Source organism: Mus musculus, chromosome 8, assembly GCF_000001635.26.
Source record: "Mus musculus strain C57BL/6J chromosome 8, GRCm38.p6 C57BL/6J".
In the NCBI taxonomy this organism is placed as follows: Eukaryota; Metazoa; Chordata; class Mammalia; order Rodentia; family Muridae; genus Mus; species Mus musculus.
In genome coordinates this window covers 77,154,931-77,169,658 of record NC_000074.6, presented here as the reverse complement: position 1 = coordinate 77,169,658, position 14,728 = coordinate 77,154,931, and the positions used below count along the sequence as shown (strand labels likewise).

At 42.6% G+C, this 14,728-nt stretch overlaps 1 protein-coding gene across 5 annotated transcripts in view; it reads right to left on the bottom strand.

Annotated features, from left to right (window-relative positions):
* Positions 1-14,728, bottom strand: part of Nr3c2 (nuclear receptor subfamily 3, group C, member 2) — a 346,930-nt gene that overhangs the window by 75,354 nt on the left and 256,848 nt on the right. For all 5 annotated transcript variants that reach the window (XM_006530577.4, XM_006530575.4, XM_006530576.4 and 2 more), the window contains one exon: positions 14,341-14,457. In XM_006530577.4, coding sequence (XP_006530640.1) covers positions 14,341-14,457 — 117 coding nt within the window. The remainder of the gene's footprint in view (positions 1-14,340; positions 14,458-14,728) is intronic.

Sequence of the window (14,728 nt, the reverse complement as noted above, 5' to 3'; positions counted from 1 at the left end):
CCCACCTAGCTCCTCAGCGCACCGTTGGCTACCCCTGTAGCTTGCTTTTCTTTGACCTTTGCTATTTTTTTGTCTTTGAGGCAGGAGCTCATGATGTAGCCCTGGCTGGCCTGCAACTACTGCATAGAGCAGGCTGCCCTTGGCCTAGCATCGCCCACTGGCCTCAGCCTGTGCTGGAGTTACAGCCACCCTGCCTGACCTTCTCTTGTCTTTATTTTCCACATTTACTTTTTTTTTTTTTTTTTTTTTTTTTTTTTGCGGGGAGAGGTTTAACTTATCTGCTTTCATTTTAAGTTATCCGCCATAACTTTTCTCCTTGAACTTAATATTTAACCAAAACCTGTCAGACCAGGCTGGAATTCCCAGTTTAGCAGCACCAACTTTCTTAAATGCTGTTCCTCCATGTGGGTGACAGAAACTATAGCAAATAAGCAATACGGTGGTGGCCAACATCACCCGAAACTCCTCGTTTAGTAAGAAGAATGTGAACTCACTTCTGAGGTGTGTTACCACTGAAGACATTTCCAGATTATTCTAACATGACTAGTAGGCCCAGACACAGACTTTTTGGAAAGAGTAATTTCCTCTAGAGCAGTGGTTCTCAGCCTTCCTAATGCTGCGACCCTGTAATAATCCAGTTCCTGACGCTGTGGTGACCCCAACCATATATTTATCTTCATCGCTACTTCCTAGCTGTAATTTTGGTACTGTTACGAATCATAGTGTAAATATTTGTGTTTTCCAGTGGTCTTAGGTGTTCTATGAAGGGGTTGTTGAACCTCCAAAGGGGTCACAACATACAGGTTCAAAACTGTAAAGGGATAGAAAATATTATCATCACAGAACACTGATAAAGGAGTACTTTTGTGATCTGTTATATAATTAGTTTATATTATTATTATTTACATTTTTATCATATCACATTTTATATATTTATATGATGTGTAGTATATTTATATCAGTTATATTAGTTACATTATTATTAGTTAAATAATTAATTAATAATTTAACTGATTGGTCTGCTCACTCACACAGTAGCATTTATTATTAAGCACATACCGCACCAAAGAGTGCTTTAGAACTAAAGAGAAGCGAGCACAGACGTGAAGGACCAGAATCAGGAAAGCACCCCGAAGTCAAATGGGGACATGTTTTAGTGGGAAACGGCTATGAAAAACTGTGTGGAGCAGAATAATCATCCCTGTTATGGTTTGAATGTCGAATGTCCTCACAGGCTCATGTTTTAAATGCTTGTTCCCCAGTGGGTGGCACTGTCTTGGGAGGCTAAGGAGCTTTTAGCAGGTAGGACCTGGCTAGCAGAAGATCACTACTTTCTTTGAAGACTGGACCAGGCTCCTGGTTCCTGCTACAGTCTCTCTGAGTCCTGAACTGCAGTGTTCTGAGCAGCCTGGCTCACCCTATGTTGCCATAAACTGCGAGCTCTGTGCTGTGCTTTCCCTAGCATAATGGGCCAAAACTCCTTGTAAGCATGAGCAAATATATCCTCCTTATCCCACCAAGGGTTTCACTTGCAGCAATACAGAAGGAACTAATATGGTACTTGAAGACACTTCCCCCTGACCCCCAGAACCTAAGAAGCACGCATGGCAACTGAACTGATCACAGGCCAAAAAGTGTAGATAGCTCTTAGGAGTTGGGGAAGGCAAACAAGTGGATTCTCTTCTCCAGACTCTTCAGCGGAACCTAGCTGCTGATGCACAGACAAGCTCAGTAAGAGCCATTTTTAGGCTTCTAATGGGTACATTTATAAAACAAAATAAATTCTTGCCCAATTTTATTTAAACCAGTAAACTGATTATTGTTAATATTGTTATTGTTAATATTACGGCAATAGAAGTAAATATACATAGGCATCCAGATACCTTACTCTTGGCCTGCTTATGCATCTGGTACAAATGAAAGGCCCATGCTGGAACTGACAGAGATGGCTCTATTCCTCAAGCCATCCATATTACCTGAGCAGAAACAGCTCCTGACAATGGAGAAGACACAAGTGCTGGAGAAGGTTCTGCCTGTGTGTAAGGTCCAGAGGGCTGGTGACAGGATTAGGGCCATCCTCAAAGGTGACTCAGAGCCCCACAGAGGAAGGGTGGGGACAGGGTATGTGTTTTAGGGATAAAAACAAACCAGCAATGTGCTCAGTCTGGGAAATCCATTCATTTTAAATCTGAATCCAGATTTTAATGAATCTTCGTTTAATGAATCTTCAGATTTCATTAAAAGAAAAAGAAATCAAATAATTGGAGGAAAAATTGCAAAGTAAATCTTCGAGTCAGTCAACAAGCAGATGCTCGTTTTACGTTTCCTTTTGTTTTGGATCTTGTTTTTAGCTCCAGAGTATTTTAGACAAGTATCTTAGCCACAGAAGGATTCCCCCCACTTTGCTTATAAACTCGCTGTAAGTGAACTGTTCTGTGAACCATAACATTTGAAAAAGCATCATGACTGAAGGAATGACTCTCCAGAGACTGCCCCACATGGGGATCCATCCCATAAACAACCACCAAACCCAAACACTATTGCAGATGCCAACAAGAGACTGCTGACAGGAGCCTGATATAGCTGTCTCCTGAAAGGCTCTGCCAATGCCTGGAAAATACAGAAGTGGATGCTCACAGTTATCCACTGGACAGAGCATGGGGTCCCTAATGAAGGAGCTAGAGAAATACCCAGGGAGCTGAAGGGGTCTGCAGCCTTATAGGAGGAACAACAGTATGAACTAACTAGTACCCCCAGGGCTCCTTGGGACTAAACCACCAAGCAAAGAAAACACATGGTGGAACTTGTGGCTCTAGCTGCATATGTAGCAGAGGATGGCCTAGTCCATGGGAGGATAGATCCTTGGTCTTGGGAAGGTTCTATAGGGGAATGCCAGGGCCAAGAAGAGTGAATGGGTGGGTTGGGGAGCAGGGCCAAGGGGGGAGGGGATAGGGGATTTTCAGAGAGGAAAATAGGAAAGGGGATAACATTTGAAATGTAAATAGAGAAAATATCTAATTAAAAAACAAGAAACAAAGAAACAAACAAAGAAACAACAACAAAAGAAAAAGTGTCATGCGGTGACTCAGCCATCTCTGCCTAGGACTGATGGAAAAGTGGATCAAGGGGTCACTTCCTGGGGAACAAACAGCACAGAGACCTACCTATGTAGGGGCCGAGGACTGCACTAGCAGAGCAGCTATTCCTTTGTACCCTACTGTGACAGGCAGGGCAAGGGTAGGGATGGGATCACCTCTACGCCTGTGGCTTTTTGCATTTTGTGGTACAGATGCTTCCATGTGTCCAGGAGTTAGGGTGAGGTCAGATAGGCAGTGAGGCAGCTCAAGGCAGCACCGCCATGCTGGACCCTTATCACCTTGTAGACTACAGACTCAATCAGGGCCTTTCTCTCCCGTAGCTTAATGTTCATTATAGTGGTCATACCAATTTATATTCCCATCAGCAGTGTTTAAAAGATCATATCTTTGCCAGAATTTTTAAATAGCCAATCTACTAGGATACTAGTTGTGGATTTAGTTTAATTGCACGAGAATCCATAATAAGATGCTGAGGTTCCCTGCCCCCAGTTGGTTTTGATTGGTAAATAAAATTGTAGGCAGCCCATGACTGGGCAGGGAGACAGAGGCAGGACTTTAGTATTCATGGGCAAGGGGACCACTGAGAGAGGAAGGAGGAGGTATAACTGCCATGCCAGGAAAGGAGTAAGGTCCAGGCCTGAGAAGTGCAGGGAGAGCATATCGGTCATGTAAGAACTGGGGAAGAGTAGCGTCCCCTCCTCCCCCACCCCACATTTGGTCTATGGCAGCAAAGATGGAATATAGATTTTAGTAATATTGGAGGGGAGAGTGTGTTAGTTGCAAGGAGGTTTGGAAGTGGCCTAGCCATCGAACTGATTAAGGTATATTAAAATATAATGCTGTGTGTGCTTGTGTGTGTGTGTGTGTGTGTGTGTGCGCGCGCGCGCACGCTTCATTTGGGAACTCAGAACATTGGGATGAACAGTAAGGAATGCACACCACCACTGCCACCAGGTCGATTAGAGAACAGATTAATGGGTTTCAGTCACACTAGTTACCACACCTTGGTTCTGATCTGCATTCTCATCCTGGCTAACGGTGCTCAGTGCTTTTCCATATATTTGTTGCTTCCTTGAATTGCTTCTTTTGAGGTATCTATTCAAAGGGCTTTCCCTTCCGAAAATTAGATCACTTGTTTTTTCTGTTGTTGTTAAAATGTTTGAGCTCTAGATAGTAACCCTCTGTCAGATGAACAGTTGGCAAATATCCTCTGCTTTATGTGGGTTGACCCTTCAGTCTGTTGGTAGTTCTATTTGTGATGGAGAAGCTTATACTTTGCCATTTAGTAACATCTTTTTAAAATCATTTATTTATTTTATGTATATGAGTACACTGTATACACGCCAGAAGAGGGAATCAGATCCCATTACAGCTGAGTGTGAGCCACCATGTGGTTGCTGGCAATTTTACTCCGGATCTCTGGAAGAGCAGCCGGTGGTCTTAACCGCTGAGCCATCTCTCCAGGCCCTTTTAGTAATACCTTAATTTCAATGAGCTGCTGCACTGATAAGAACATTTTCATATATATATATATAATGTTAGGGATGTCCCTGCACACTCACTTGTCACCTCTCTCTTGTCACCACTCCCACATTAGTTTCATTTGTTCTTCTGCAGTCCGCCACTATTTTCAAGACATATATATACACAATTTCATCCACCTATACAAAATCTAGGTTCCACAAATGAGAGCAAGCATGTGGTAATGGTCTTTATAGACTGATTAAATGTGCTTAATATGCTTATGTCAGCTGCATACACTGTCTTGCAAGTTTTACAACTGTAGGAATGTTCCATTGTGTGTAAACTAACATACCATTCCTTATCTGCTCCCCCACTGATGGGCAACCCAGCTGCGATGAAAAGTGCAGCTATATACAACAATGTGCAGGGTCCTCTGGCATGTTGACTTGGAATATTTTCCATAAATATCTAGGACTGATTGTAGCTGAACCCTGTGGTTGTAGCTGAGCCCTGTGGTAGGCTGCCTTTAGCTTTCTCAGGGACCTCTCTGATGCTTTCCAGAGTGGTTGAGTTCCTTCACACTTCCAACAGTGTATTGTATAAAGACTCCCTTTTGTCTATACTCTGGACAGCACTTGTTTTCTTAATGACTGCCATTTTGATGGGGCTGAGAGGAAATCTCACACTATTTCTCAGATGGCCAATGATACTGCACATTTTTTTTGTGTTAGCTGATCATTTGTACTACACATTTTGAGATATGCCTGTTAATTTCATTAGCTCACTTACTAACTGCAGTTTGGCTTGTTATTTCATATATTAATCTTATGCCATATGCACAGTTAGCAAAGTATTTTTCTTATTCTGTGGGCTGTGTCTTTACCTGACTGTCTTCTTTGATGCTCATAAGCTCTTTAACTTAATGGGATCCCATTTGTCCTGGTTGACATCATTTCCTAAGTGGTCAGAGTCCCTTTAAGAAAGTTCTCGTCTATGCTTGTATCTTTTTTTTTGTTCTTTTCACCTTCTTCTTTCAACTTAGGTCTTATATTAAAGCCTTTGATACACTTGGATATGATATGTGACAGGGTGAGTGATCTGGAACCAGTTGCAGTATTCTACATGGCACTATCCATTTTTTTTTTTTTGGATATTTGTTGAAGAAGCTGTCTTTTTTCCTATGTATATTTTTGGTGTCTTTGCCAAAACTCAGGCGGCTGGATCCCTTGCTTGGGTGTCTGCTCTTGTATTGATATCATGAAATTTTGGTGACAGAGACTCTGTAGGATAGATAGCTTCTAGGCACAGCAAGACCTCGACCACGGTTCTTATTGCTCAGGATTGCTTTGGTTGCCCCTGAATTTGTTTGCTTCCTCGTGAATGTTGAGACTATTGCACATTTTTTTTCTGTCTTGGTGAAGAAAGGTATTGGAAGTTCAAAGGGAATGGCGCTGGATCTGCAGATTGCTTTTAGTAGTATATTCACTTCCCAATGGTAATTATTCCAACCCAATGTCCTTTTCAATTTATTCATCCAGTGTTTTAAAGTTTTCATTGCAGGGGCCTTTCACTTCTTTGGTTAGGTTTATTCCAAGGCATTTTCTTCTCAAGGCAACTACGAATAAAATTATTTTCCTGATTCCTTTCTCAGCATGTTCTGTATTGGTCCACATGGCCACTGACTTTCCTATGTTCAGTCTGCAACCTGCTCCCCTGCTTAAAGGGTTCATCAGTTCTAGGGGTGCTGAGGTGAAATCTCTAAGGTCACATATTCTGCATCACACCAACTGCAAATAAGGATACTCTGACTTCTTCCTTTCCCATTTGGACCCATTTTATTTTACTCTGTTATCTCTCTAGTTAAGATCAAGCACTACATTGCATAAGAATGAAGAAAGCTGACACCCTTGTCAGGTTAGATTTTCACAGAAATGACTTGAGTTTTTCCCGTATAGCGCTAGGTTGACTGTGGGTTCATCATTATCAGTGTGCTGCATTTTTCTAGTTTCTTCAGAGCTGGTACACATGTAATGATTTTGAGGTCTGTTAAAGGCCTTCTCTGCATCTGTTGAGATGACTATGTGATTTCGGTCCTGAGTCTTATTCATTTTGAATGTTGAACTATCCCTGCATCTCTAAAATGGAGCCAACTTGATCATGGTGGATGATATTTTTGTTGTGCTCTTAAATTCATGTTCCACCATACTTCTTATAAGTTTTATATCTATAGTCATCAGTCACACTGAAGCACATTTTCTTCAGTATGTGCACATGTGTGTGCGCGCGTGAGCTGTGTGTGCATGTGTGTGTTTGTGTTCCCTTGTGTGTTTGGGATAGGGTCGTACTGGATGCATGGAGAGAGTTGGTAGCATTCATTCGCTTCCCACCTTCTGGAACTGTTGGGGAAGTATTGTTGTTATCTCTTTAGAGGTCAGGTAGGACTGAGCAGTGAATCCGTTTGGCCTAAGCACTTGCACTTGGGAGATTATTTTATTTTATTTTGTTAGTTTTTAATTTGCTGATTCCATCTCATTGCTTGTTATCAATCTGCTTAAGCTATTTTCTTCATGTCAGACTTTGTCAGGTCCTATCAATCTAAAAATTCATCCATATCTCTCAGACTTTCCAATTTAGCAGAATATATGTTTTAAAGTATATCCTGATGGTTTTTCTGAATCTTCTTGATATCTTTTATCATGTATCTGGCTTAGTTAGGCTATCTATTGCTGTGATAAGATACCATGACAGAAAAGCAAGTTGGAAAGGAAAGGGTTTATTTGGCTTATTCTTCATGTCAAAGTCCATCACTGAAGAAGTCAGGACAGGAGCTCAAGCAGGGCAGGAACCTGGAGGCAGAAGCTGATGCAGAGGCCATGGAGGGTGCTGCTTACTGGTTTGCTCCTGGGTGGTTCAGCCTGCTTTCATTTAGGACCTAGAACTCAGGACCACCAGACCAGAGTGGGCAGCACCCACAATGGGCTGGGGTCCCTCCCCCATCAATCACTGATTGAGGAAATGCCTTACAGGCTTGTCTGCAGCCTAGGACCTATGGAGGCATTTTCTTAATTGAAGTTCCATCCTCTCAGATGCCTTTAAATTCTGTCAGGTTAACATAAAACTATCCAGTAAAGTCTCTATAAGCAAGCAAGCAAGCAAGCAAGCAAGCAAGCAAGCAAGCAAACAAAACTTTTTATTATGAAATCTTATTTTAAGGTTTATCATAAAAAGTTACAAATTAAAAACCCAAATGCTAAAACTAACTAGATCTAAAGACAGTACAACTCAGGACCCACCCCACCCCCTACTGTTAGAAAAGCCATCAGAAGCGAAGCTGTGGATCAGCCTGGATCTTATACTTTCACTAATGACTATATTTTATATTTTCATGCTCTTAACAGATGAGCTATCTCTACATCACTGCTTCTTGTTTTTTTCAAATTAACTATCTTGAACATTTTTTAACTCCAAAATGAGGCCACCATTGATTTTGTTCCATGAAGCATAAAAACTATTAATTTTGTCAACTGCTTATTATAAATGGATACCTTTTTGCCTTTAAATGTATGGATAAATTAAAGATAAGCAGATAAAAATTAGTATTGGAAATTTTCTGTAATTTAATGATGACCACAATGAGATGACTGCTATTGTTATGAACCTCAACTGAAACATGTCTGCTACACCCTGATGCTGCCTCATAGTTCTCTTGAAAATCTTGGATCAAATTCTTCCTGTCCCATGTGGTCATGCTTTCTACTGAAGAGCCCTGTAAGAGACCAGAGGCTTGGGTCAACAAGGAACAAGAGGAAAGCTACAGTAGTCATTTCTGTCTGTCAGTGCACCAGGAGACCAGGACCACGAAAGCCCTGCTGGGCAATGGCCTTCACTGCTCAGTACCTTCTCTTGGCGACTTTGAGCACAGGCCTCGGGAGAGGGGCAGAGGGGAGGAATGAGCTAGGAAGGTGCAGTGGACTTCATGAATACAGGCAACAGGGTGGGAAGAAAGGACCAGCGGGTGGGAAGCAAAACAAGAGTCCAAGAGAGCAAAGGCTGCTATGTGTTCAGTGAGGTGCAATGCTTCACAGACTGGTGCAAGCACAACTGTTCTCATAGCAGAACTTCTGATTGCAGTCCCAACTCTTCTCATAGCAGAACTGCTGAGTGCAGTCACAATTGGTCTCATAGCAGAACTGCTCCATCTGAGAGCCGTCAAAGCGTGGTGCTGTGAACAACACCAAGGACCTCTGCACTGTTGGGGCAGAGCCAGAAAACACGTGCTTTGTTGTTTTTAACAAAATCTCAAACATTTGGTTTTGTCAATAAGGACTTGGGCCAGATGCTGGGGTGGAAGCCTGCTAGCTCAGAGAGGCAGAGAAAGCACCCAGCTGAACTTCCTCCTCAGCTGACACCCCTAAAGGCAAAGATCAGCCCTCCTTCATCTCAAAAGCCCTTCAAACTGAATGTCCCTCCCGTTTTCTTCCTGTGCGTCTCTCTATCCGTCCTCCTGACTTCCTCTCACTCTCTGTTTTGTTCCTATGTTCACTTCCTGTCATGGTTGCTTTTCCTGCCTCTTGACCTATTTGACTTTATTTAATCGTGTTTGCAATAAGCAGAAAGCTCTTGGATTAAAGGTATGTATTAAGGCTAAGCCTCACCACAACTGAAAACAGGTTTTTCCAGTAAATAACACAGTCTCAGGGTTCACAAAAGTGATCAAATATCCTTCCATAGTATGTGTTCCTGAAACAGCAGTGCATGTGTAAAAAATGTACCCCCCCATCAGCCACAAGATAACCTCTCCCCACTGTCTGTGTCCAGTGTCTATGTACCCCACTTTCAGTCATAAGATAACCTCTCCCTTCTGTCTGTGTACCCTCCTTCAATCATAAGATAACGTCTCCTTCTGTGTCCAGTGTCTATGTACCCCCCCATCAGCTATACTCCGTTCTTTTGTCTTCTATTTCAGTCTCATGGGCTTCCCCAGGAGAATGTGATGGTTTTAGGCATCCATGATTGGCTAAAAATTGTGAACGCCTTGCTTTCTTTAAAGTGTTCATATCACTAACAACAGGGAGAGAATGAACAGTCATGGAGCCATGAGCCCACTTTATAACATTCTCTCCTGTCCCTCCATAGAAGCTCTAATCCCAGAATAAAGAAGATGTAATCCCAGAATTAAAAAGATGTAATCCCAGAATAAAGAAGTCGAAATAATTTAGATGATCCTTATTAGTTTTTTTTATGTTAGTTATGTTCTTACAGAAAACAGTTAATGGTGTTCTGAACAGCAACACTCATAATTCTATTGTGCAAATAGTACTATTGTGTGAGTCTGATTTTGTGCATTTCCTCAACCTCTTTCTTTCTTTCTTCCTCCCTCCTTCCCTACTTCCAAGGCAGAGGTGACTTTGGAATATGGACAGGAGCACCCGGAAAAACTGACTCCAAAGTAACTTGGACCTTTCTTCCCGAGTCACCATAATTAGAAAAATGTTTTCCAAGTAGTGTGTGGTGCCTGGGAAATCACCTTAGCCCGAAGCAGGCATTAAACAGGCCCAGAGGGCACAGATTATGAAACTGGCACACATCTGAAAAGGATTCAACTTACTCCACATTTTAAATTATACAACTTGCTGCACATTAAAGGCTAAATGCCCCACTATCTTCTTGTAACACAAGAAAACCACTTGTTTTCTGTCCCTAACTGAAACTAAAAGGAATACTTGGGAGAAAATTATGAAGAAAAAGGAGGCAGGAGAGGAAGAAGAGGAGAAGATGGAGAAGGAGGAGGATGGGGAGAAGGAGAAGGAAGGGGAAGAGAAGGAGGAGGGAAGGGGAGGGGAAAGGGAGGAAGAAGAAGGAGGGGCAGGAGGAAGAGGAGAAGGAGGAGGAGGAAGAGGAGAAGAAGGAGGAGGAGGAGGAGAAGGAGAAGAAGAAGAAGAAAGAAGAAGAATAGAGGAGGAAGAGGAGGAGGAGAAAGAGGAGGAGGAGGAGGAGGAGGAGGAGGAGGAGAAGAAGAAGAAGAAGAAGAAGAAGAAGAAGAAGAAGAAGAAGAAGAAGAAGAAAGAAGAAGAAGAAAGAAGAAGAAGAAAGAAGAAGAAAGAAGAAGAAGAATAGAGGAGGAAGAGGAGGAGGAAGAGGAGGAGGAGGGAAAGAAAGTTGCTGCAACTGAACAATTATAGCTGATTATCAGTCTGTGAACAGAAGTCCTTAAACCCTAAACTGACCCAGAGGAAAATGGCTTTCCTAGATGCCAATTCCCCTGCTTTCTATCACCGACTTTCCACTGTCAGTGGCAGCAAGAGGCAAGTTCATTCTATGTGTACGGAAGCCAACAACTGATCGTGGATTTTGCATTGTGCCCTCTGCCATGCTTCACTTAGGTGATCATTGTCTCAGTAGTTTGTTATAGTACTGGAAAGCTGTTTAGTGACTTCCTTTTCGTTGTAAATTTACTCACTTAGTCCTTGCCGCAACCCAGCTGGTGGTATGCTGGTCAGCACGCACTGACGCTAAGGATACTGGGCACAAGCTGGGTGAGAAGCCTGGAGCCACCATGCTCTTCTTGGATAACCTGAGTCCATCTCTTCCTCAGCACCCACTTGGTAGGGCAGAGTGACGCCAGGCATGAGCTTGGCTTTGGGAACCGAGATCGGAGCGGTCTGTGCCACTCCACGGGGTATGTGTCAGCTCTTCTGTCCATCCTTCAATGCTCCTGCTGACTCGCTGCTAAAACGCACTCCTTAGTAATGATAAAATGAGATCTAGCTGGGAGGGCACAGAGAACAGGCTTTGTAGGATGCTGTTACGGCTCAGAAAATGATGCTCCAACTGTGGCATCTGGATGTGCTGAGGCCATTGGACTGAATACCAAGGTGTCTTGGACCATCTCCCAACACTGTTTCTTGTTCTCCTTTATACCAGTGGATGCGGAGGCTTCCTCTGAAAGTCCTCCGTCCACTGACAGCAAAGACCCATCAAAACCAAGCACACCTGTCTTCTATTGTTTCCCTGACAATTCATCTACCGATGAGGAATAAGCTCAGAGCTCAGAAGAAATTGAAGTCCAACATATATCCAGTATGCAGGTAAGCTGTCCAAGGCATATTCCTGGCCTCCTGGCCCATTTATCTCCTTTCTACTTATTCTCCCTATAAAGACATCCATATGGCCCTCCCCAAATGACTTAAATTATTTAATTTATGGGGTGTGTGATGGGGAGCTCTATTCATCCTTACAATGGTAGGACATAGAAGTCTTTGAAACAGCAGTCAGTCATTTAGTCAATGTGGGCCTGTGGGATACTAGTGTGTCACTGGGGATAAAGGAATTAACAATAAACAGAAAAAATAATATCATGTGTATAAACAATACATACACACAAAGGATCCTTTGGTGGAACTTAAAAGTAATACTAGACATTTCAGCTGTGCCCCTGAGGGGTTGCTGTTCCTGCTGCTAAGCCACGGGGTCTCGGTGCCCCCCGAATGAGAAGCCCTGAGCTGGAGGCTTGGTCTCCGGTGTACTGGGGAATCTGTAAGAGGTGGATTGGAGTCTTCTGAATCTGGGACTCCAGCTCCTTCCTCTCATGGTTTTACCTCGAGCTACTGCCATGACCTACCGCCTCACCTCTCCTCAAGAATGTAATCATAGCCTGAAAACTGTACAACTATGAGCTCCCAAAACCTTTCATCTTTATAAACTCATTGTCTCAGTAGTTTGTTATAGTACTGGAAAGCTGTTTAGTGACTTCCTTTTCGTTGTAAATTTACTCACTTAGTCCTTGCCGCAACCCAGCTGGTGGTATGCTGGTCAGCACGCACTGAAGCTAAGGATACTGGGCACAAGCTGGGTGACTTCTTGCCTGCAGCTATGAGACCAGGAGTGGCAGAGCAGAGGCGTCTCTCTGTCCATTCCTCTCATCACGAGGACATTCTTTCTGAGCTCTTCGTAAGGTACCCTGACAGTCTCTTCACCATCCTCCCTGGCCAACATCTTCCTCCTCTTGACTCCTAAGGGTTTCTCTGTTTACTCCCAGCTAGCCAGCCAGTAGACTCATTCACCAAGGCAAAGGGAGAATGAAGTCTACCCCATTACATTCTTCTAATAGTTGGTTTCTTTTATATATGGAATGAACACACAGTACAGGTTCTGATGTGACATAAATTCAAAGGTGCCCAGGATATGTGGTAGCACCCAGGCCTCCTTCCAGCACAGCCTGTTGTTTTTCTAGAATAAACATACAATCCATAGTATGGAAGTACCCCATTTTGCAACCTTGATTTGTTTTTGCTGAACAACACTGTGGAGATAAGCCTGTATTAGCACACATAAACCTCACCGGGTTTTCATTAATGTTGGAAGAGTGTTCTGCAATTTAATCCATCCAAAATGGATGCATATTTATCATATTATATTTTATCCACCTATCTTTTTCTGTTATGTTTAATTTTGTATATCTTTACAATTATTTTTATTTACTTTTAATTTTAAAAATCAACATGATTATGTAAAATCTTTCATGTAAATAAAAGCATCACATGCCAGTTTCTGCCCCACCTAAGATGCATGAGATTGTCACTGAGTTTGCCTTGATTTTTCCATTCTCATCAAAGTCGTAGAAACATTTCATTTTGCTAATTTGTAAAATAATCACATTTTAAGTCTCTCTTATTTTATTTTATTTTTATCAGATTTAGGACCTTTTCATGACAACCATGACTGAGCAGCCCCTGCTTCACTGGTGAGCATCCCTGCCATTCCCCTCCTCTTCACGTGAGCAGGTTCTTTATCTGCAAGGAGTGCCAACCCTCGCCCGTCAGTGTCTTGGTCTCTGCTATGAGAGCTGTGTCTGATGTGTAAGGTGTGCTGATCCTCTCAGACTTTTCATGGTGTACCCTCTGGTTTTATTCTATACTTGGAAAATCTCTATCTAGAGAATTTATTCTAGTGTCTGTAGTAGTTTAGATTCAATATTTTTTTTAGTTGGTTATGTACTTGACAAAACGCTTCTTTAAGTCAATAAAAACTTAAAAACAAAATCAGTCCTTGCACAGCTGATGTGAAATGCCAGCCTCGTTGCACGGTGTGTGATATCTGCTTCTGCACATCTTGTCGTCCCATCTGAGGACCCCGCGGACCACGCGGTGCGCTGCAGGCCTCTTGCCTGATGGTATCTGTGTGATATATTTTACTGTCTAGTAGGGCTGGTTCCCTATATTGTTTGTCCTTTTCAAAGTCTTCTTGCTGGTTTTGTCCCCCCTGGGGGTGGGGGGGGGACTTAAAACCACCAGTAGAGGCTTGTCTTACAGCTGTGCACCTGATAGTCACTGGGAGTGGCCCTGGACCTCCTGGAAGCCTGGCTTGCCATCTGTGAGCACTGCACTCTTCCCGTTGGCTCTTCTTTGGTGAGCACCTCTCATTTTACTGTATTTTTCCCTCGTATGTTACTCTTGGGATCCAGAATATATTCCTTTATGCCATATGCTATCATCTAAGGACAGAGACAGTAATCACCAGCTATAATTTTATGTACAAAGTAATCAGTTTTTTGTTTAGGTTTTGGCTAAAGATCCAATTTTTGAATCATTGCAAACTACAGCATTCCCTTTTAATTCCAGCTAGGAAACAGTCCCCTGAGAAAACAAGTCACCATGAAAACGAAGCCTTGCTTTTACGGATCTTTAGGAATTTGCTCCCTGTTAGCCCTACCTCCCCTTTGGTGGTACATGGCTCCACCGGTGTTGCAATGTATATCAGCTAAGCACACAACACTTACCTCCTAAGTTCATGCCGGCTTGGAGGCATTTCTGGAGCCTGCAGGCAGGACAGTTCTTTCTCCGAATCTTATCAATAATGCAGTCATTTCTTCCAGCACACAGATAGTTGTGTTGTCCTGATTTAATAATAATAAAAAAAATTGTTAGAACAATAACTACCAGACTAGAATAAAATACTGGCAAGTATAATCAGAATAGGATATTTTCTCCCTCTCTTACTTTGATATTTCTTCTCCTGCATAGTAGAGGCACACAGGGTTCATGCACAACATTGGCAACTTAAGACCAGTTAGACTCTAGCTTAGTTATGACGAACGACACTGTATTATGTCAAACATATTCCTTCAAAGGGAGAGGAGCCACATCCTCCTGCCATTTCATTTTGTT